Source organism: Phaseolus vulgaris, chromosome 11, assembly GCF_000499845.2.
Source record: "Phaseolus vulgaris cultivar G19833 chromosome 11, P. vulgaris v2.0, whole genome shotgun sequence".
Classification (NCBI taxonomy): Eukaryota; Viridiplantae; Streptophyta; class Magnoliopsida; order Fabales; family Fabaceae; genus Phaseolus; species Phaseolus vulgaris.
The window spans coordinates 37,594,318-37,617,610 of record NC_023749.2 but is presented as its reverse complement, the minus strand read 5'-3'; the positions used below and the strand labels follow the sequence as shown (position 1 = coordinate 37,617,610).

General features: G+C 32.5%; 3 protein-coding genes across 15 annotated transcripts; 1 reads left to right on the top strand and 2 right to left on the bottom strand.

The window, feature by feature from the left end:
* Positions 1 to 1,014: 1,014 nt before the first annotated feature.
* LOC137834681 (inositol transporter 4-like) lies at positions 1,015 to 5,134 on the bottom strand. 6 transcript variants are annotated; one of them, XR_011084936.1, is made up of 5 exons: positions 4,496 to 5,134; positions 4,257 to 4,408; positions 3,956 to 4,094; positions 1,871 to 2,001; positions 1,015 to 1,503 (listed from the first exon to the last, which is right to left on the bottom strand). XR_011084936.1 is itself a non-coding variant. In XM_068642830.1 (4 exons), exons 3-4 carry the CDS (start codon positions 4,049 to 4,051, stop codon positions 1,201 to 1,203), a joined length of 399 nt encoding a protein of 132 aa, XP_068498931.1. In that variant the 5' UTR covers positions 4,052 to 4,094; positions 4,257 to 4,408; positions 4,496 to 5,134; the 3' UTR covers positions 1,015 to 1,200. The 6 variants fall into 6 exon arrangements, 3 of the variants coding, with proteins under 3 accessions (XP_068498931.1, XP_068498913.1, XP_068498921.1); XR_011084933.1 differs by having other exon boundaries at positions 1,015 to 2,001; XR_011084934.1 differs by having other exon boundaries at positions 1,015 to 2,001; positions 3,956 to 4,072; positions 4,327 to 4,408.
* Positions 5,135 to 9,467: 4,333 nt separating this feature from the next.
* LOC137805522 (callose synthase 10-like) lies at positions 9,468 to 13,101 on the top strand. 8 transcript variants are annotated; one of them, XR_011080222.1, is made up of 6 exons: positions 9,468 to 9,576; positions 9,666 to 9,760; positions 10,141 to 10,218; positions 11,417 to 11,543; positions 11,691 to 11,782; positions 12,882 to 13,101. XR_011080222.1 is itself a non-coding variant. In XM_068605465.1 (6 exons), exons 2-6 carry the CDS (start codon positions 9,731 to 9,733, stop codon positions 12,957 to 12,959), a joined length of 405 nt encoding a protein of 134 aa, XP_068461566.1. In that variant the 5' UTR covers positions 9,468 to 9,576; positions 9,666 to 9,730; the 3' UTR covers positions 12,960 to 13,101. The 8 variants fall into 8 exon arrangements, 4 of the variants coding, with proteins under 4 accessions (XP_068461566.1, XP_068461565.1, XP_068461574.1 ...); XR_011080220.1 differs by having other exon boundaries at positions 11,663 to 11,782; XR_011080219.1 differs by having other exon boundaries at positions 11,663 to 12,212.
* A 5,399-nt stretch (positions 13,102 to 18,500) lies between these two features.
* Positions 18,501 to 22,578, bottom strand: LOC137832606 (organic cation/carnitine transporter 4-like). Its single transcript, XM_068640855.1, has 2 exons — positions 22,089 to 22,578; positions 18,501 to 19,901 (listed from the first exon to the last, which is right to left on the bottom strand). The coding sequence occupies exons 1-2, from the start codon at positions 22,504 to 22,506 to the stop codon at positions 18,616 to 18,618; spliced, it is 1,704 nt and encodes a 567-aa protein (XP_068496956.1). The 5' UTR covers positions 22,507 to 22,578; the 3' UTR covers positions 18,501 to 18,615.
* Positions 22,579 to 23,293: the final 715 nt, after the last annotated feature.

Sequence of the window (23,293 nt, the reverse complement as noted above, 5' to 3'; positions counted from 1 at the left end):
AAATACTAAATATTTTACATTTATTACACAACCTATTTTTAATCCAACTTAATTTTGGGTAACTTTGTTTCTTGTGAAAACAAAAATTTAGTTTAAATAGTTTTAATTTAAAAAATTATTATTATATAATTTTTTTAATTTTAAACACAAAAAAAATTATTTAAACAAAAAATCAACTGAACTTGTCAACCGAATTGGCAACTTCAATGTTGTGAAATTGTCAATCCAGTATCCAATTTTATTTAAACTGAAGTTGTCAACCCAATTACAAACTTTAATGAAAAAAATAAAAAGTGAATAGTTTAACAAATTTAATTGATTTGGCCTACACCATTGGCAACTTTGAGCAAAAATTGTCCATTTTTGTAATTTTTTCTGTTTTTGCCCATTTACATAAATATGAAAAAAAATGCACCATTTTGATCAAAAACCCCTGTATTTCTTATGGTTTTTATATGCTTTAGATAAGCAAATGACAATAACACGGAAGGAGATGATTCTTCGTAGAGCTTAAGGCCTTAAAAATGACCTCCAGAGATATGGAGGTAAGTAAAACTATTGACCTAAACAAGATCGTTCCCTCAAGCAAGGTTACCGATTCAAGCAAGGTTGTCGACACAAGCAAAGTCACACTACAAAAAAAAACTGATTTACCTACGGACCAAATCTGTATGTAACAGCAGAAATCCGTAGGTAAATCAGCATTACCTACGGATTTCCCACGAAAAAAAATTCGTATGTAATGTTGGCGTCGATTTACCTACGAAATATGAACCGTATGTAACAGCAATCCATGGGCAATACCTACGAACAACAGTCCGTAGGTAATACCCACGAACAATAGTCCGTAGGTAATTCCCACGAACAGTAGTCCATAGGTAATACTGCAGTCCGTAGGTAAAATTTACACACATTACCCACCAACTCTATTCCATGAGTAAAAAATAGATAATCTTACATGCATCAAAATATCCATTCATACGTTTAAATGAATGCATTTTTTTACAGCTGTATAATATTCAACATATGAAATAATTGAACATATATTAATTCAACAATTTATTATCAAACATCATCCAATACATCTTACATAAAATAAAACACATTTAATTTCAAATTCAAATACATCATAGTTGAAGTCTCTCATTCTTTTCCTTATAATTTCGGACATGTTCCTTTAGTCGCAAAAAGTGTTGTGAATCATGACAAAAACTCAAAGCATAAACCATTGATATTGACTAGAGCACCTCTGATCTTGGTTGGGGAAGCTTCATAGATGTATAGAGGGGCAGTCATGGATGCCATTCCAACTCCCAAACCAACTAAAACTCTTACCATAATGATCACCAATGGAACAGGCGCAATAGCCATAACCAAAGCACCAAGAAAGAATGCAACATCAGGCACCAAAATAGATCTCTTTCTCCCTAGCTTGTCATTCATCCACCCTCCAAATGCAACACCAATTATAGTTGTTGCCATAGTCATACTTACAATGGTTTCCTGCAGAATAGTGGATTAAAACAATCAATATTTCCACCCCCATTAGTTTCAAACGGAAGAAAGCAAAACAATCTTAATTTGGAGCCAAGTTCTCTTGTCAACTTGGTCAAATTCATCACGGATGTATAACAAGGCCCTGGAAATCACCCCTGAATGTGAGTAATTTAGTCAAAACAAATGTCATTTAAAGTGATCAAAGCAACGTCTTTCATAACCATTCACTACATGTTTGTTTGTCAAAACTATCTTATAGATTGTCTCAGGTTAAGGAATTATTTTAATTAAAAAAATCAATTTCGTTCAGAATCAAGCTCAATCCAACACATAATAAAGGTGATTTGAACAAGGCTTTTTCTTTTTATGTAACCTGTATCATAACCAAAGAGAAGGCCTCTTATGCCCGGAGATAAAGCAAGGCACATGATGTAAGGTGATTCAATTGTCCTATGCTAGCATTCTTTGAACTCGGTTTTTTCTGCTACTCTTTCCTCCATCACGCTTGAAACATATACAAGTTAGAGATGATGCATGAAAGTGTTGCATGTCAACTCAAAATGGAATATGTAAAACTAGAGAAGAAAAGCATGGTTTTCAAAGGAACTTGATTGATAATTAAGATCATATAAATAAAAGGAGTATAATCGTTTTAACTTTTAGAAACATTTTTTTATTTATTCTTTTTTAAATATCAAGATATTCTTAATTTAATTAATACAAAGAGATAAAATTAATATGTACTTTACACCAAATCCATGTCTTTTTAAGTAAAATTTATGACTATAAAAAATAAAATTATCTAAAGTCAAACACATGGAATAAAACTATCATCCAAGATGATCACGGGATAATATTGAAATGAGACAAAGAAGAAAAAGAATAAATGTATTTAGCATTACAATTCACACCAATTTATTGCACTATAACTACTGCAGTATATACTACAACCCTATGCTCTATACCTTTTAAATTCACTGACCTTATCTATGTCCTCAATTCATTGGCCTTTTCTATGTTCCAGATACACTAGCTCGGTCTTTGTCTTGGATGTATTCTTGGATGTATTGCCCATATTTCCTTATTTATATATACAAGTTTTTTCTATTGTCCCTATGTTAAAAATGAAAGTTGATCCATATTTGTATCTTGGCAAGATCAATTTTAATTAAATTTTATTGACAATTGTTTTCTAAGTGCATACATACCAAAATTCAATTTTAGTGTATATATATAACATTCTCTATTTGTTTATTTTGAAAATTCAAAATAATACAATTTTTTTTTCTATTGTCCCTATGTTAAAAATAAATTTGATCCATATTTGTTAAAAATGAAAGTTAATCCATATTTCCTAAGTACATACATACCGAAATTCAATTTTAGTATCCTCGCAATAATTTTTTTCTAATTTCTGAATTTTAAACTTTAAACTTTAAACTAAGTCACAGTAAGTAGGTGTAGTATTTGTTATTATATGCATATTTATTAGATAACAAAGGAAAGTTTTATATTTTACAGAGCAACAAAACATAACAAAATCCAATATCAAACCATGTGTGGCTAAGTAGATGTAACTCATTAAAAATATAAAAATGGTAAAACTATTGTTATGTTTTCTTGTGTGATTGATAAGTTTTAAGACACTACTAAGCTGTATTTCAAAAATTAATAGCTGAGGGTGTCATTTCCCAAATAAATTTCAAAAGTAAATTTAAGTTTATTACATACATTCTCTTATCTTCTCAAATAACTAACTGCGTACACTTTATAAAATATTCTTTTAGCAAAAAATGACTCAACTTCTTAGGCATAAAAATAATTTTTTGTCATTTTTAAATTTTTTGACCTTTAATACTTGTTAGACACAACCTCCATATCTTTTTATTCCTGTCCAAACTATATAATAGTTCGCCCTCAAATGCATTTGTCTATAAATCAACACCTAACTTGAACTAAACAAAAAAGTTGGACTGCATTTCTTAGCTTATCAGGAACCATCTTGCTTTTAATAGCATACCATAAATCTGGTTGATTGATATCTAGCTAGATTTAACAACAGGCACAACTGATTCTAAAGGTAATTGTTCCAGTATGAAGGCTACAATTGACTTCTCCCATTCCTCATGTGTCCCCAGTCAAAAACACAATGTTCAACAACTGGAATATTGAACCCGTGGTTCACCCTCCAACAGTCATAGAGGAGCATCTGATTCTCAAGTTGCAGGTGACTACATATTTTATAGCCACCGTGACAATTAACCAACCAACTTAACATCTAAAGTATGATTATTCACACATAAAAGCATAATAGATTATGCAAATTGTCTGCAGAAAAATACTCTAAAATTTTGGATTTGTTATGTCATATAAACTTGCAGTACAATAATAAAAATAAAAATTGAAAGTAAACTGCAACAAACCAAGAATGTTAATATTATTTTAAAAAGGAAAATACCTCTCCATTATCAGTCACATAAATATTGCAATCATGTCTTTCTTGATTCAATATCAACTTTTGCTCCAACTCCTTTACCAATTCCATGTACTCCATCTGCCATTTCAGTCTCTCTTTCTACAGGTACCATCATACAACTCTATATAAGATATTGAGCAAACATTAGAGATGTTACCCCTAAAATGCCTAAAAGTTAGCATATTCGGTGATTAAGTTTTTAATAGAATGGGACATAAAGGTTTTGTACGGATACAAAGTAAAGAAGCATAGACAACCTATATATAAAAATTCAGAGGCATACATCTTCTGAACAAGTTATTTCTTGGTCAACAACAAGAATCAAAAGAAGTTCTACACCAAAATGCAGTTACCCAAGTCAAATGAGTCCACACTACATCACGCACTCCTGTCATTGTTCAAGGTCACACTGAACACATCTCACACCAAGAATCACTGCATGTTCAAAAGGGGATTAGATGGTAAAACTGAAATGGAAAAAGAAAAACTCAAAAACGTTTGATTTAAATCAAATAATCTTACCTCTGATGGTAGGGTTTGACTCGCCAATGGATGCAAAAGCTATTCTCTGCCACTTCATTGTTACGATTTTCGCAGTTAGAGTTTGATTCGAAAACTGTTTTCTCTCAAATGGGGAAGATTCACTCTTGGATGAGCTTCGGGATTTCGCTTTTGTGATTTGGGAACGAGGTTCATAGATTTGATTTGAGAACGAAGTGGAGAGGTTTGATTTGGGAACGTGATTCTTATTTGGGTAAAACTTTTTTATTTCAATGCTTTGGGTTTTCAATGCAGTACACAGTGCACTTTCAGTTTTTGAAACCAAACGTGTTGAAAAATTTCGAACAAAAATTAGGCGCTGCGGTGATTTTTTTTAATTTACCCATGAGTTAAATTATATTACCCATGTCTTATCTTTTCCCATCAACTTTGATTGATTGGTGGGCAGTGAAGGGGAACGATTTCAAAATGTCAACTCCCCTTCCCCTATGGAAGGGCCATGGACTAAGTATGGAGTGCAGCTCCTCAGGAGGAGCTGGAACCTATCTGCGTGCTTTTGGTACTAGTCACATTTCTTGGCGTAGGTCATATTGTCTTCCTTGGCGAATAATATGCGACTCGAATTTCCTTGAGAGAAAGGAATTGACCACCAATGTGACTTCCACACATTTCTTTATGAAGTTCTGCCAGGACCCAGTGTGCTTGGTCTTGATCGATGCAGTTCAGCAGTGGGTGAGAGAACCCATATCGAAAAAGGCACCTGTCAGTCCAAGTGAATTTACTAGCATTTATCTTTAATTCCTTGGCTTCCTGCTGGTGCATAATATGTCATAGGCCATGAAACGAATGTACGGGCTCATCCATGTTTCCTTTCCAAAATTTGCAGGACCTCGATGCACCTGCCTTCGGAGCTGCCAATGGTCACTTGTGATATCTCAAGGTTTCTTGTATTATTGTGCGATGTGAACCTCCCTTGGTGGAACTGGCCAACATAGATAACAAATCAGCCCTGGAATTTTGGTCCTTGGCACATGCACCAAGTCAAATGAGATTAACATTTCCGCCAATGTCTTCACGTACCTGAGGTACAAAGCCAAATGTGGGCTAGATGTGGGTCCTTAGCTTAGAAGCCTCCACTCACCTAGCCCACCACCACCTGCGAGTCACTCTTGGCTGTTAAGTCTTGTTAAGCATATGATAGTATTTCTCTGCATGAGTGTTGAGGTAAATACAAACCCTAAACATTTAAAAGTTGGAGAGTGCCTAGTGAAAGTCATGTCATTCTTGATTCAACCTTTGATTTCAATTACCTGTTTGTGTATTAAAATAGAGGAATTTCCATTCACATTTGTCTTCATTATTTTATTTCTTGAATTTATGTCATGCTTGCCATTATGCATTCTTAGAATTTGTTGTATTCCTTTCTTATTTGTTTGCATTATTTTTCTTTTTTATTTTCTTTTTTGAGTCCATAGAGTGTTTTGCCCATGAGTGCAAAAAGATAAGTGTGGGGGTATTTGATGAGCATAATTTTATTCACACTTAATAGCTTTAATAATATATTCTTGGACTGTAATCATGAATAAATTAATTATTTTAATTAATATTCTTCTAATTGGGTTTATTTAGGCCATAATTATTATTTCTATTACTTCTATATTTTTAACCCAAAATGATTCATTTGAATCAAAACAGGAAACAAAATCTGAGATAAAGAATTAGATAATTAAATATGCAAATATCTCATAAAAAAATTGAAAACAAATCTTCTATAAGGATATTCTCTCATAAATTAAAATTCCTATGCAAAACCCTTCAAAAATAAAGCAAATATACTTTGATGATATTATTCAAGAAAATCTTCTGCGATATCTCTCACAGTAGTTATGGAATCAATTACAATCAATGCGCAAATTTGAGCAAAATTTGGATACAATATATCTAGAAGATAAGCAAGAATAAAATATGATATTATTTGGGAATAAAGATATATGTTTAATAATTTGATACAGGAAAACAAAGATCCGATAATTGTAAAATAATATCATAAGGCAGATTTTTAATCTAATTTTGTGCAAGAAAAATATGATTATTAAAGAGATTTTAGAGGAAGGAAGATGAGAACTTTTGGATCGTGTTTCATAGCCACAAACATGTTCCAAACCTAGTTTCATTTCTTCTTTTGTATTTTTCTTGTTTTGTAACCTCATGGAAGGCTAAAATCTTTTTTGGTTGATTCCATTGTAATTCACCATTGAGTTCTAAGGTTCTGAGCAATAAAAGTTCCATTTTCCAATTCTCTATAGCAGTTGTTTTAATATTCTGATCTCCTGGAAAACTGGTTTTTGTGAGAGGTTGTACTTGAATGCATGATTGAGAGTCGTCCTTGTCTTAAACTTTGGTTTCTTAGTTAGTTCACATTGTTCTGATTAATTTCTTGGGCACATGATTTAAGAGAGAGGAGAGAAAAATCCCATGAGTGCACACATGGATACAAATGGGGTATTAAATACAACAATAGATGCATGTTTTGTTGATAAGATTAGGTTGAATTGGATTAACGCATGTCTGATTTAGTTACTTTGTGTGAGAATTTAAGGGTGATAATCTTTAGATAACTTATGAGGAATTCATTGGTGGAGGAACTTGGAAGTCAACCTAATTCTTTAATGTTTTTAATCTCTACTTTATTTTTTTGCGTAACTATCTCAACCCCCTTTTATCTTTATTGTTATTGCTAACTTTTCTTGTTTGCAAATATATTTTTTGAACAATAATTTACTTATATCACTATTGGTTTCATTGCGAAACAACTTGGGCTCATCTTACCACAACTATATACTATCATCGTTTTGACGTTTGACGGACTATCATTGCATTAGATGGACTACGTTGAAATCATTTTAACTTGGCTGTTAAACAACAACTATCAAATTTGGCGCCATTGTCGAAGAATCCAATTTGAATTTTGATATCAATTATTTTTTCTTGATCTACTTAATTTTTTTATTTCATTTGCATAATTTTATTTTCCACATATCTAACTTTATTTTTTTTTATTGGTTTTATTTATTTATTTATTATAGTGATAAAAAGGGAAGAAAAATAATATTTGGAGATGTATGTGTTTAAGAAGAGCTTTGATGACTCCAAATCTCCATGGATTGCTTGAAGGCTGATTGTAGCTTAGTTGAGTGTGTTCTAGGATAGTTTGAATTTGTTAATTCACTCTTAATTTGAATCCAAAGCTGATTTAATTCAAATCTTTTTGAAAAGAGTGTTTTATGAAGAAGAAAAAAAACCCAGTTATTTTATCCTTTCAATCGGTTGTTTCATACTTAAGGTTTTTGAAACTGGTTTTGTCATATTTGAGTTTGGTTGACTTTGTTGTCAAACCAATTCAATCGGTTATTTCGACAAAACAACCGACTGTTTTTTTTAACTGTCTTAAAAAAATTCTGTTAAGTTGGTTAAATCTGCTTTAAATGATTTGAAACTAATTTGGCTTTTATAATAAATGTTTTCTACTACTAATTGAAGTATATATGTTTTGTTTTACGCTCCTAGCATTAACTTTACAAGATCAGTTTGTGAAATCATGTTTTCTCCAAGATTGCTTAAGGCTTTGGATATTTCTTTAAGAGTGAAGTAGGACTTGTTGTGTACTTTGATTTAATTTGTACCAGGTGTGATGAATCTTATTTCTTTCTTCATTTGTAATTTTGTAAGTACTGGTGTTCACAGAGTCAGAGGGTGTTCTGATCTGTGATGTGATTGTGGTGTGACAAAGGAAGTGTGTGTTCTTGAGGGGATCAAGATCACTTCTTTGGTGGTTATGTGTTTGTAACCTGGTTATTGATTGCATAGTGGATACCCAGAGGTTTCTGGAAACTAGATATAGCTCTTGGTATAAGAGTGAGCCAGTATAAAACTTTTTGTGTGATTCTTTCTCCCTTAACTCTTGTATATCTGTTTTTAGTTGTTTTTATACTCTGCTGATAAAAACATCCGGTTGAATTGCCTAAACAACCGGTTGAATTTCTGGAATTCAACTAAAACTGTTTTATAACTTGTGTTCTTTCATTCCTTTGGCTGTGATTCTTCTTTGACTTTCATTATACCTTCAAAGTTTGCGAAAATCGTTTATAAACAATTCACCCCCCCCTCTTGTTTAAGGCCCTCAATTCTAATAGTATGATGTGCAACTCAACACTACAAAAAAACGTGTATATGGTGGCGATTATAATATGGCGATTATTAAAAACCGCCACAATTTACTGTATAATACGACATTTTCGTAAGCGTCATAATGTTCTCCCGCTTTTCGTTCCCTCCATAACCTTAATCTTTCCCAAAGTTTTCATTTTTCCCTCTTCCATACTCTTGAAAATGTACCTCTTTCACTCAACCTCTAAACCTTCACTCTCACCTTGATCCTCTTTCAGTCTTCACATTCTTCTAAACCTTCTCAACTCCATTTCGTAAACCCTTTCACCCTCACCGTAATCCTTTCTTTCTCAGTCCCATCTCGTAAACCCTTCCTCTCACCCTCACCGCAATCGTAAATCCTTCCTCTCACCCTCACCACAATCGTAAACTCTTCCTTTCACCCTCACCACAAACGTTTCCCAGTTGTATTTCGTAAATCCTCACTCACCGCCTCATTTCGTTATCTCAAATTTCAGACATAAACTGAGAGAGATAATGCAGTGGCGCGCCCAATGGCTTTGGGAATCTCTAATATTCTGCACTGCCCCAAATTGAGTTCTCATAACAATCTCCATCCCAAAATTTCAACCGCTCTCAGGTCATCCATTCTCTCTCTCTCTCTCTCTCTCTCTCTCTCTCTCTCTCTCTCTCTCTCTCTCTCTCTCTCTCTCTCTCTCTCTCTCTCTCTCTCTCTCTCTCTCTCTCTCTCTCTCTCTCTCTCTCTCTCTCTCTCTCTCTCTCTCTCTCTTTTTCGCATAAGGGTTAATAAAATGTAATTCGGTGTCGATTTTAGGTTTCCCTAGACAACAACATGGAGTGATAGAAAGATTATTTGTGTTGCTGCATCTGCGACAGGGAGCTTTAATTCCGATGGTGACTTTAATCCTTATGAGGTAAAGAGTAAAATCTACTCTGTAATTAGTTCACACTTTGAAATTTGAAGTTGTTCGAATTGTATCTTAGTTTATGTGATGTGATGTAGGTGTTAGGTGTAAGCCCTATTGAGAAATTTGACATGGATATGCAAAAAGAAAGAAGGAGGTTGAGATGAATGGCGATGAAGCAACTGCTTCCAGAGTAGGTTGACTTTTTTTTTTCATTTTGTTTATCGTGTAAAATGGTTTTCATAACTATCGACACATATAATATCATGGAACAGGCTGCATTGTCATTATTGACATGGCAACTAGTTTCCCAAGTTTGAAATGGGTGAGGTTGATTTCTTGCATTCGTATTTGGAAGTTAAGATCATGTATGAGTTATGCAATATGTATAACATTGTTAAGTTTACTTCTAATCCTTGTCCTCCAAAGTAAAACTTACATATGGGATACAAGAGCTTGATTATTCCTTTATTTTTTAGGTTCTTAGTGATGTGTATTAATATTTGATTTTTTTCCCTCGAATTTTAATGCACTAATGTGTGAGATGTTGTGCGCTGTGAATGTATAATTCAGCTGGAAAAGGCATATGACAAACTCATGATGGCTCAGCTGACTAATCGGAAAAAGGGTGTAACTTTTGGATCATTTAAGGTAATGTAGGGGAATCTATTTTGTTGTGTAGTTATTGTTTAAGTTCCATTTGAGGTTGAAGCTATTTTTGTTAATTTAGTTTTGGATGTGTTTGATGCTTTCAATATTCACTGGACTTCTCTTGCAGGCATATACTTTTATTTTGAACATAAAGTATATTAAGATAGAGTTGTCCACTATCCTCGTGAATGATATGATGTGTGCCCGACGATTTTTTTTCTTTTAAAACATTAGAACATTCTTTATGTGAGTTGTCTTGCTAAATACACTTTATTCCCTATTTGCTTAATGCAGTTAAGAGATGAATGATCACAAGGTTATTGATTTAAAACTTCTTCTCGGTTACACAAGTATTATCTTTTAATACATATGATGTGAAGGGATGGGTTTCTATTGAAGTATGAAATAGTTGTGAACTAGGATAAGGATAGCTAGTTCAGTGCCATGTTTCTTAAATATCATATGAATTTAGATTGGGTTATAAAATAAAATTTACGAAGCACAGGTGATATTAGGAACTTTTCCCCTTGAACAGTTGAAGGTATCAACTAATATTTCGTGAATTCATTATGGTCGATTGTAATTCAAGTGTTAGTTTATCCTTTACAATATAAAATTTCCATGAAGTTAGGTTTTTCATTATCTATATAATTAACATTCATTTTGGTCCTCTAAAGATATATGTGAGCTTAGATTGGTTCTCCAAAGATTGTTGCTTTGATGATAATTAATGGCATTGGTTTTCCTTCAAAAAATAATTTGATGATAAAATGTGAAATTTTAAAACCAATTTAGCTTTTCTTCCTAATGTTTAGCTAAAATTTTGTCTAAAGAGATTTTGAGCAGACTTTCCATGTCTGCTCAAAGTTTGAGCCTCAAACATCCATTTGTTACTTTTGCAACTTGGCATGTTCAACTGTGGCATCCAAGTGCTGATCTAGAAAAATCTATTCTCAAATAATGTAATCTACCCTCACTTTCACTTTCTGTTTCTAATATAAATGACTTTTGCAAGATTTGGGTCTAAACTGAAAATTTGTAAAGTGAGGGAAACTGGACCAACACTTATTTTATTTCTGTGAAGAATAGAGGGTTTCTTGATTACTATTTCGGTGTTTCAGTTTTTAAAAACTTTTTGCTGCTATCTATTATGAAACATTAAGATTTTTTCTTTATTATCAGGAATGAGGCATTTCAGGTTGCTTTTATTCATGCTGATGAAAGTACTTCTGACGCAAATAATTCGAAAGTGTTTTATTCAAAGCTTGTCAAAGCATATATAAATGGAAAAGATCAGGTGGAGAAAAACTATCCATGCTAGTCTGGTATACCATATTCTTGCTTTGTCCATCTATACTACTTTTATTTTATATATTTTAATTTTTACTGTTTTATCTTGTTTTTCTTTTCTCTGACATGTTTTTTATTTTCACCTTGTACATAGGAAATATATTCTATTAAACTTCATGGAGATCCAAAGCTTGGAGAAGGAAAACCCGAAAACCAAAACCATGCCATAATTTTCACTCTTGGTGAAGTTGTTCAAACTATTGACATGAATCAGGTGAAGACAGGTCTCATTATAATATTTTTTCTTGTCCTCGTTGCCATCTTTTATACATTGTGGTATAAGGACAAATAAAAAGGAATTAAGGCAAATAAGCTCTTTTTAGTTCTATGCTTTGTCATGTTGGAAATATATTTTAGTTATATCAGAAATGAAAACTATTGCTATATCAGTGAGTTTGTTTCCCCTCTGTTAGAATTTCACTTATTGCATCATTCATCTATTCTTATGCCTTGCTACTATTCTTTGCTTCTGGGTTACCTTTTGGGATACCTCAGCTAGTTGTCTATTTTTTGGAATCATATATGCCATGATTTTGTGAGTTTTACTGACTTGTAAATAAGAACTTTCAGCTGCTCTCGTAGCTCTTCAATTCGGTGGAATAAAATTTTCTAGAATTTGAGGAGTTTATGATAGACTGTCGCAGGTTAGTTGTTTGTGCAATTATCTGAAATGTAAATTGTGAATAATTATTTCTAGTTAGCTTATCTAAAGTTCCTTTCTAAGAGTAGAATATTTATAATGGATAATGATATATACTACAACAGTTTTTTAATCTGTCTTTTTAGGGTAGAGGTGCTAATCTGTATATCTTACAAAATTATGTGCAACATATATCAATTGTATATATCATTCTCATAACCTCTTTCTACTTTCTTTTTAGCTCCATAATTTAAGTATATATATTTTTCTTGTGATATCACTGTACACATGTTTTATTACTATAATTGTGAAGGTGGACAATATTTAAAAAAATGTTTTATTATTATTTTTGTTAGACTGATTTTAGCTTTTTTTTTACCTTTGTCTATTCGAAATTGTTTCTTAGATTTGAATCACATTTTAGGTAATAAATTTATAATTATAATATTTGTTTCACTTTTACTTTTGGCTGGACTATCATGTTTCCCTTGTATTAATAGTGCTACATTTCTAGCAATCATGGTGCATAACTTTTTCATATTTGATATAGTCCATCCATTTGTATAATTTCTTGCACATCTGCCTATCTGCATATTTGTTTTCATTATAGTATTATTTTTATTTATTTTTTAAAAATTAAAAATTAACTTTAAACATATTTTATTTATTTCAGGCACTAGATGTTGGAAGTGATGTTCCATCACCAAACCAAAATATTATAGGATCAAGTGGAGACAACAAGACAAATTAGGATGTGACTTGTAATATGTTTAAATATGAATATTGATATTTTGACAATTTAATGTTATCATTTTGATTTACTTGTATTTTTTATTTCTTTGAAATTATCAACTTTGTTCTCTGAATGAATGAGGTCATTTTTTTTATAGATATGTTTCTATCATTCAATTATTAATATTTATCAAGTTTAATTATATTATGAAATTAATTTGTGTTATGATTTAATTATATTATGAAATTAAATTGTGATAAGAAATTTATTTATAATATAAAGTTTAATTATATTATGAAAAATTCAATTATAAGAACATAATTGAATAAATTATTAAAAATAAAATTAAATATTTAATATTCTAATTATAATAATGGTAATGGTTATTATAAATGTCATATTATACCGTATTAAGTGGCGTTTAAAACTGTCGTTATTTACATTGAAATTGGTTGATCTAGTTTTAAAATTACGACATTTATAACTGACGCTAATTACACGCTTAAAACCGCCACTTTATACAATGCATAATATGGCGTCTGCTACAACGGTTCTCAATTGACCGCCACAATAAACTTTGTGGCGGCAAGAATTCTGGCGGTATGCGGTACCGCCACAGATGTATAATGCAGCGGTTAAAAACGCCAGTTTTTGCGAAAATAACCGCCGCATTATACACATTTTTTTTTTAGTGCAAGGAGATACTTTTTTTAGGCTAAACAATTACAAATGAAGATCATCAGAGTAAAAAGCTCAAAATGAAGACCTCAATATAGTGAAAGTGATGTGGGATGATAAGTCTAGTGATGCAACTTGGGAATTAAAGAAACCATTAGAAAAACCTATCCTTATCTCTTTTCTAGTAAGTCAAATTTTGGGGAAAAAAATTTATTCTTGCTGGGGAGAATGTAAGGACCTAGAAAATAGCTTTAGAGAAGAAGTGGTATATTTAAAATGACAAGTGAATATTTTATTATTAAAGTAAAAAGATTATATAAATAGAAAAATCAGTTATTCAGAATTCATTTTAAAAGAATCACCATCTCTCTAAAATTTTCCTTTTTCCTTCCTCTGCCTTCTCTCTAACTCTTTGAACATCTTTTTCATTAGAATGGTGATCAGAGTCTGCCATTGGATTCTTGACAGCGAATACTACAAGATTGTCCGATCAGAGTTTTAGACAAAGTAAGTTCATTTTTGCTCTTTTTTCCTATGAGTCAGTTTTTGAAATGTTAAGTTTGTCTTGGTAGATGTTGTTGCATGTGAGGTTTCTAGCTTCAAGATTAGTTTCTGTTTGCTCAAGGTTCTAGTGATGCAGTTAGATTTTTTTATCAGAACTATGTAGTGCAGGTTAAGCTACCCTTGAGCTTTTGGTAGGTTTGAAACTCTTAATGAGTACCTGCTCAAGCTAGTGTAAGGGAAACTAGTCTTATTCTTCTCAATAGAATCCTAGGTTAGAAGATCTAGATGTGGGGGTGACGTGGTCACCAGTTCCAATTTTTCTTGCAGGATTGTTTGTTTTAGAGTAAAGTAGTAGTATATTGACTTAAATGGTTGATTTTGTATATTATATATTGATTTTTATGTGAACAAGTTATTGAAATTGTTTGTGATTAATATATAGTTAAAGTTAAGAATTTTTTTAGTAATGACTGTTGATTCTCAATGACTTTGATATAGAGATGTTATATATATATATATATATATATATATATATTTTGATGTGATCCAAAAATATAAGAAGATGACCAAGGATGCTATACTTGAAGGGTCATCTCAACAAGCAAATAAAGACTTCATCAATAGAAGAAATGGACAAGGCCCAAAGCATTTGAAGCTCTTCTTATTAGTCTTCTCAAAATGAGGCTCAAGCCCAATTAATATCTTTTTTGTAATATCTTTAGAATAGATTTAAAATAGAACATAAAAAGGGAAGTATGAATAGGAGTATAGGACTTATGAAGAGTAGTACCAAAAGTCACTTTTTCCATGGAGCATGTAACTTGTTGGGCGACATTTTCATATGCCTTTGCCTTCCCATGCATTTTCATTTTCATATGCCTTTTCATATGACCAGCCCTCTACACTATATAAAGAGGTGCTTGGCTATTGTACACATAAACAATTGATATTGAATTTGAAAGAAAGGTTACTCTCCTCAAAATTGAGTGGGTTTTTGTGAGACTTGTTCTCCTTCTCCTAGTCTTATCTTATGAGTCATTGGGAGCTCTCAAGTGGCGACATTCTTCACTCATCTTGAAGCCATTCATCCTTCAAGTGTCGTGACCATTCCCTTGTCTACAACCACATAATTTTCTCCTTTCATCTTCTTCTTCCATTTCCATTCCATATCAAAACTCTAAAACATGTCTTGTTGTTGTTTCTTGAATTCGATTCGGTAGAACTTGTATAGTTGTTTTTTTTGTTCGGTAGTTTGTGATTGTTTGATGTTCTATTCGGTTATGTGATCTTATTTGAAGTTTCAATAAGTTCATATGTTTCTTTTCAAGATTTCATTCGGTTCATATTCTTGAAATGGGTTTCGTTTTGGTTTGTGTTGTTCTTCATTGTCTTGGCTTGTGTTCTTGAATTGCTTGTAGAATCTTGATCCTAATTCTTGAAAGTTTCTATTCATGAATAATCTCCTAATCAACTCACATTATATATATATATATATATATATATATATATATATATATATATATAGATAAAGAGATAGATAGATAGATAGATAGATAGATAGAGAGATAGATAGATAGATAGAGAGATAGATAGATAGATAGATAGATAGATAGATAGATAGATAGATAGATAGAGAGAGAGAGAGAGAGAGAGAGAGAGAGAGAGAGAGAGAGAGAGAGAGAGAGAGAGAGAGAGAGAGAGAGAGAGAGAGAGAGAGAGAGAGAGATTGATAAAGTAACTATCAAATTATGAGTAGGGAATTGTCAATTTGGGTTTGATATGTTTAAAGGAATTGGGTTGAAAATATGAAATTCAGAAGATTGATGAAGTTTTAATTTGCAACTCTCACTCAAGCGAGAATAGAGTGAATTTTGGGGTGCTCTCAGGCTCAATATTAGTAATAGAAACTATTTTGGATCCCAATATTTTTTTTTAGTTTATAAAATGGTCTATAATTTAGTCAATATAGTAACTAATTATTTTGGTCTCTAAACTTAGTTTTTATTTAATAAGTATATATATATATATATATATAATATCAGAAAAAAAAACATACAAAAAAAGTTTTATAAAATATAATCTAAAAGTTATAATGTCAATCATTTAAAAACTATTATTAGTATAACTAATTAATAAATTTATCATACATGAATATTATTTTAAAATACTTATGTAAACAATTTAACATAAAAGAGGAATAGATAAACTATAACACAAAAAAAATCGTGCTTATCTATATAAAATTACTTTCATATTTAACCTGATTTGTTTAAAGTGTGTGCATCCAAAGTTTAACCCTAAACCAATAGATCCACACTGAGTTAGAGAATTACATCTCATGATTTCATGTTGTACTCCTTTGTGAAGGGAAGAAATGTTTTACCCATGTGCTATCTTGTGAAGGTAGGAAAAATTTTATTTGTCCGGGAATGAGTTGAAATCGTCTGAGGTGGATGAATGAGTTAAGCTTTGATAATGAAGACTGAGTAGTGATCTACCTCTAAAAGATTTTCTGACGCTCAAGTTTAATAAGAAATTAGAGGGATATAATGATATTTAAGTGAGTATATGAGGTTGAGATTGAGTTCTTATTTCGAAGATAATAAAGTGTTTTTTTTTGGCTCAACAATGAATAAATTGAATAAAAGAGAAACACTTCAAGGGTGTCCCAACCTTTATACATTGAAAGCTCAAGGCCTTTTTCACTTCCACATTTGGCTAATACCTAGCTGCAGATAGGTCATAATATAAGTAAACAAAATAGACTTCACATGCAACCAACAATACAACATTTCCATATTTTTAAATCTATACTTACCAATCTTGTCTCAACAACGTCGTTTTACTCATCTAAGTAAATGTACAAAAAAATATCCTTGCAGTTTAAAGTCAATCTCCATAATTATTCCTGCAAAATCAGCACAGTTACCTCTCTATCCTAGAGGTAGAATTAGTTGTGGCAATCCAAACAATTAAGCCAAACAAAATGTGTTGATCCATGTGTTTGTTGTAGGGCACCTTCCAAAAAAATAATAATAATACTCCTACATTTATATATAAAGTAATACACAATAATAAATAGGTGCATGAATCACGCCCAACTACTTCACTATCACCTCCCAAAAAATAAATAAAAACCTTTTTACCACAACCTATTAATATCTATCTCTCTCACTTCTTTATTATTTTGTGTTGCCCAACTTAACTTAAAAAGCATGAAATGAGCTTTTGCTTCTCAATGATACACCGTACTCTCCCCTATCCACTGGCTACACATGCACCATATCCTCCATGCAACTTTAGAGTTAAAGAAAACATGATTCCCTGTTTCCTCTTCTTCCCCACACATAACACAAACGTTGCTTTCCAAACCTATCCCTCTCTTTTCCTGATTAACCCTTGTTGGGAGTCTATCTGCAAGAATTCTCCAAGCAGTCGTCATCGTAGATGGTAAGACCTTAATGCTCCAGAAAAACTCATAACGATCTTAAGTCCCCCTCTACATCCATCCTTAATCTCTTGTAGGCCGAGTTAACCGTGTATATTAGTTTTTCATCCGCCTTCCATACCCAATGATCCCCTCTTCCTTGTGTTAAGGTTTTGTCATCAATAAGTTGCTTTAAATTATTCTCTCACCCACTTCCCATTCAAATAAAGCCTGTCTCCACTCCATCTTCCAACTCCATTTATTATTGTCCGATCCACTTGTATGAGAAAGATATACTATTTTAGTAAAGAATAAAATTATATTTATTAGTTTTTAAATCTAGTGAAATATTCAATAAAATAGTTATCTTGGAGTATTTAGTTTTTTATCAAATATTTAGTTCATTTATGTTGTAACATAAATTATTTTTCATTTTACATATGGTTTGACCCAATTATGTGATGTAGATATTATATTCTCAATATTTTGGTGGTATTCTCAATATTATTTTAGTATTGGGCATAATAAAAAATAAACTAGAATTCTCAAACTAACAAAATCAATTTAAGAGTAACTTCTGCTATATGCCTCTCTACACAGACCCAAAAAAACTTATCAATCTTGCCACATCGTATTAGTTTAAACCTTTTTTCCAGCATGCAGATACATTAAATAATAAATAATATTAAAACGGTCATTTATATTTTCTTTTTCTTCCTATTTCAAAAATTTCAAAAATTTGCTGTCTTTTATAAACTGGAAAACAATTTCCTTTCTTCCCATAATTTATCATGTAATATCCAATCTGATTTTTATACATTGAATGAATTAATCCCTAAATAGTAACAACAGTATCAAAACTCTTAACACTCTTTTTTTCTGACCAAATAAAACTAACATATAAAGAACAATCAAAATGAAGATTACGATAATTAATCAAAACATCAATAAAGTATAAGAAAAACAAAACGCATACGTAGATTCCAATCGAAACAAAAAATAATGTGACAAAGCACCTTGAAAAAGACAAAACTGTAGTGCCGAAAATCCAAAAATGAAAGCACATCATACAATGGAAGAGGTGACACTATTCTCCTTAGCCAGCATGCCCGCTAACGTATCATAGAGAGGTTGGTTCAGTGTTTCCGGCAGATAAAACGCGAAAAATCCACCACTAATTCCGCATATAGCAAAAATAATAAACGGAAACGACCCACCCATAACGACGACCAGCGGCGCCAGTATCGCACCCATCTGCGCCGCCTGCGTGGCGCACCCTAGCGCGGCGTTCCTTACCACCGTCGGGAACAGCTCCGCTGTGTATATGAACAGCAGATTATAGGTGCCCGCCATTCCGAAAATTCCCAAAATCCCACACATCATTCTCACACCCTTCCACACCCCAACGTTTCTCACCAAACTCCCCGCAAAGCAGAACGCCCCACTGAACCATAACGTCGCTATGGTCAACGGCTTCCTCCCCCACCGGTCCAGCAACAACGCCGTTATCATGAACGCCGGCATCTCCGCCACGGCGTTGAGTATCACGGTGAGGTAGAGGTTGGTTTCGAGGTTGACCACGTTGAGGCTCAAGCCGTAGTACACCACGGAGCACAGGAAATTGATGACCACGGCGAGGATCAACCTCGAACGTGTGATCGGAGAGCGAATCACGTCGAGAAGCGAACCAGCCTCCGCCACTTGGCATGCCGATCCCTTGGCTGAGCCTAGAAGGATAGAATCAGAGACTAATTTCTCGAGATTTTGGGATTCGTTTAAGGAGTTGACGTCTGATAATACCTGTTCTTGAAGGCTGTTGCATGATAAGGATGATAGTGGTGGTGGAAATTGTGCTGATTGATGGTCTAGGGTTAGAAAAACTCCTTCTGGGATGTGGTTACCGTTGGTAGTAGCCATGGCAGTGATGACTTTCATTGCTTCGGATTTTCTTCCTCTAACGAGGTACCATCTTGGGGACTCTGAGATGAAGGGGAGGATGAAGAGGAGGAAGAGGAGGGAGGGGATGGAAGAGGCTATATAGAGTTTTCGCCACGTGGAGAAGATGTAGGCAATGGCAGATAAGATGGCGATGCCGGAGGAGAAGAAGTAGAAGGTGGACATGCCGGTGGTGCCGCGGTTTGTGGGACCCACTGGCTCGGTTGCGAGGACAAAGGCGCAGAGGCCCACGCCGCCGGTGCTGCAACCAGTGAGGAAGCGGAAGAGGATGTAGAAGGCGTAGTTGGGAGAGAAGGCTGTCAAGGTGCCAAAAATGGTGTTTAGGGCACAAACCACTGTGAGAGACCCTTTTCTTCCGAGGACTGAGTCTGAGAGGTGACCGAATGTTCCAGCACCTGAAATTGTTGCAACAAAAATTATATTTATGTAAAGAACATTAATTGTTTATGACAGAAACAGATGTTACATTTTATGTAAATGTAATTAATACCATGGAAATATAAGATTTTATGTGTTGCATTTTCCTACCTTCTATTTAGAATTATGTTTTTTAAACTTTAAAACTCCGATATTTTTCATTTAATTTTTATAAAATGTTATTTGCTTTTAGTTCTCATATTTAAGAAAAATAATATCTTTAATTATTTTCCAATTAGAAGCCAAAATTACATATTTCTTGACTATCATAAACAAATATTTTTATATAAAAATTGAATTAAGACCTAAGACTCTATTTAAGTCTAAATATAATAATTCGAAATGAACTTGATTATGTAGCCAGAATGGCTATTTTGTCTCTGTTCTTACATTATACTTGCATAGCTAACGTATTTGTAATAGAGTGGATTAGTAAAATAAAGCTTAATGTATGAAGTGAAATGATTAGGGAGGGAAACACAAATCTCTCCAAGCAATTATTTTAATGTTTGATAATTATTACAAACATGCAAAGAAAATCTTAAAAATATTATAACAAACACTACGACGTTTTATTAAATTTATTTGTACTGTGTTTTTCCTACTTCAAGAATGCAACCTTACGATTTTATTTTTAAATAATATATACATTATTTTAAAGTAAATACCACAGTCTCTGTGAAGAATATTTGTTGCTAAAGAATATTTGTTGCCGAAGAATATTTGTTGCCGAAGAATTTGGCGGCGACAGTGCTTCACCAGAACAGCTTGTCGTAGCGTGTAAATTTACCTACGATATGTTATGGCCTTTTGCTGCTCTTTCCTGGGATGAATTTGTAGTTTTTTGTTTCTAAATTTCAGATATTAATAAAAGTTAAGATGTTTTTAAGAAAATATTATGAAATAAAATAAAAGCAGTTAAATGTATTTATATTTAAAGAAAATATATTTTTCTTCTAAATAAATGGGAATAAAAAAAGTAGTTATCCATACGTACTTAATTTTTCAAGAAATAATAATAAAACTTAATAAAATTACGATATGTCATGTATGGTGCCGAGACCATAGACCTGATGTGATTAAAGAAAAATAGTTTTAACTCAAAGTAATATACTGTTATTTTTGACAATTGCAAAGTGATTTAACTAATATAAATTATTTTCTTATGATCTGATAAGTTAATATATTTTTCTTTAAAAATAAAAGCTATATCACTGTAAAATTAGTGAACTTATTTTTAATCTATTACTTAATATATATAAGACTTATTTGTAGACAATTTTTCTTTTCTTTACTATGTGGGTTTGAAGTTACTCTATATCCTTATCTATTTGTTTTGTCATTACAATTGTGTTGGAAGTGTTAAAGATTCGAACCCTACCTATATGCATGAAGAAAACAAATATAAGAATAGCACAACGAACTGCTGCACGTACAGAGGACAGTGTGAGAACATAATAAAAGACAAATGCGTTAAATTCTGTCGCAAATGATTATGTGTTAGCAAGTACCTTATTATTATATATCACTACATTTCTCCTCACCCAGTTGTTAAGAGTTTAATTTTTATACACTATTAATATAAAATGCTTATATATTTTTAATTAATTAATCCAAATTCAAAATAAAAAATACCGTTTAGGCATTACTATAGAATTACTTCTTATTATTCCAATCTCATTGTTTTGAGGAAACTATTCATAAGAAAGGACATTTTTTAGTTCTTTCACCTTAACATATAATGTTTCTACACTTACTATCTTATGTATTTATGTTGGGTTTTCAAGGATTTAGATATTTTATTGGAACATATATATAAAAAGGTATTGGTATTGAAGACTGGAAGAAAATGCAAGGTTTCAGTGTTTCATAATGATAAAAATGAGCATTAGTTTTTTTAGAGAATTGGGAAATATTTAAGACCTTTATTTATATATTATCCAATTAACCTCTTTTAATCAAGTGGTAGAGTGAGTCTATTTAAACCTATGATAAAATCCAAACCTTGCTTAAAGAACCTAAATATCTAACAAGTGGAATAAAAGTAATTAACATTATTTGTGATTTACTGTATTTATGTCTAGTGAAATTATAGTAAATATGGCATAAGATGCATCTCACCTAACAGTTGAGAGAGAAACAGTAAACAGTGAGAGAAAACTAACCGATCATACAGCCGCCGAAGAAGACGGCCTGAACCAGCCCGACCTTAAACTTGTCCGCGCAAAACAGCCCCCACTCCACAACGGTCGAGTCCCCTACCCACTCCCACGAACCCGGTTCGAACCGGCACACGCTTTTCGCGGCTGGGTTGCACCCCGAACCGGCCGCGCCGTCGAGGCACCGCCACTCCGGTTCGCGATCGGCGAAAATCATGACCATCGTGTGGAAGGCTTCCAAGGCCCAAGCCAGACTTGTGAGAACGAAGTGCCTCAGCTGCCACCGCCCAAACTCGCCGCAATACTTCTGCAGCATCTCGTCGATGCAGAGCTTCTCAGACGAAGCTCCGGTGCGCTCCTCCTCCGCCCAAATGAGAGGCGCGGCGCCTTGATCTTTGGAATCAGTGGGCGACTTGGTGGCCATTTGGAAGTTTCTCCTTCCTCTTGAACAAGAGAGTGTTAAAAGGGGCTGTTAATGATTGCATTGCTTTCTTTTAAATGTCCTTGAATTTTTATTTTATTTTCTAATTTGAAAATGAATGGGATTTGTAAAGCATGTAAAAGTTCTATTCTTAGATTTTATGTAACAAAAAAACTTACTTTAACCAATTATAATAATATAATAATATTTTAAATTAAAAAATAAAAAATAACTATATGTTTGAGTATATTTAATAGTCTCATATTATTTAGAATTGAAACGGTTTATATACATTTTCTTTCCTTAACTTATCGATATATCTTTTAAAGATAAAATTATCACAAAATTTTGAGTTTAAAAGTGAAAAACATCTTAATTGTGGTGATTGACTCTTACCATACTATCTCAATGACCTAAAATCAGAACATTGACATTGTCTATAGAAATGAAACAAAGTTTAAAAAATGAACACTCATTCCCTAACGTCAATTAGAACAAATATGTTTTTTAGACATCGATTGAAAGACTTAATTCGGTATGTCTAATAATCCTACATCACTTAATTAGAAGTCGAAGTCAAATATAATTTATATACTTTCCTTCCTTAACTCAAATAATTATTAAATGAATATCTTCTATTGTAGGTTTGGTTGAATTCTATTTAATTGCACGCACAAGAATTAAAGAAAAATCATTTATCTTTTGTTGGAAGAGTTACTTTGATAAAATCTATTATTTTTCACTACAAGAAAAAACGCGAATTACATACGGATCAAAATTCGTATGTAAA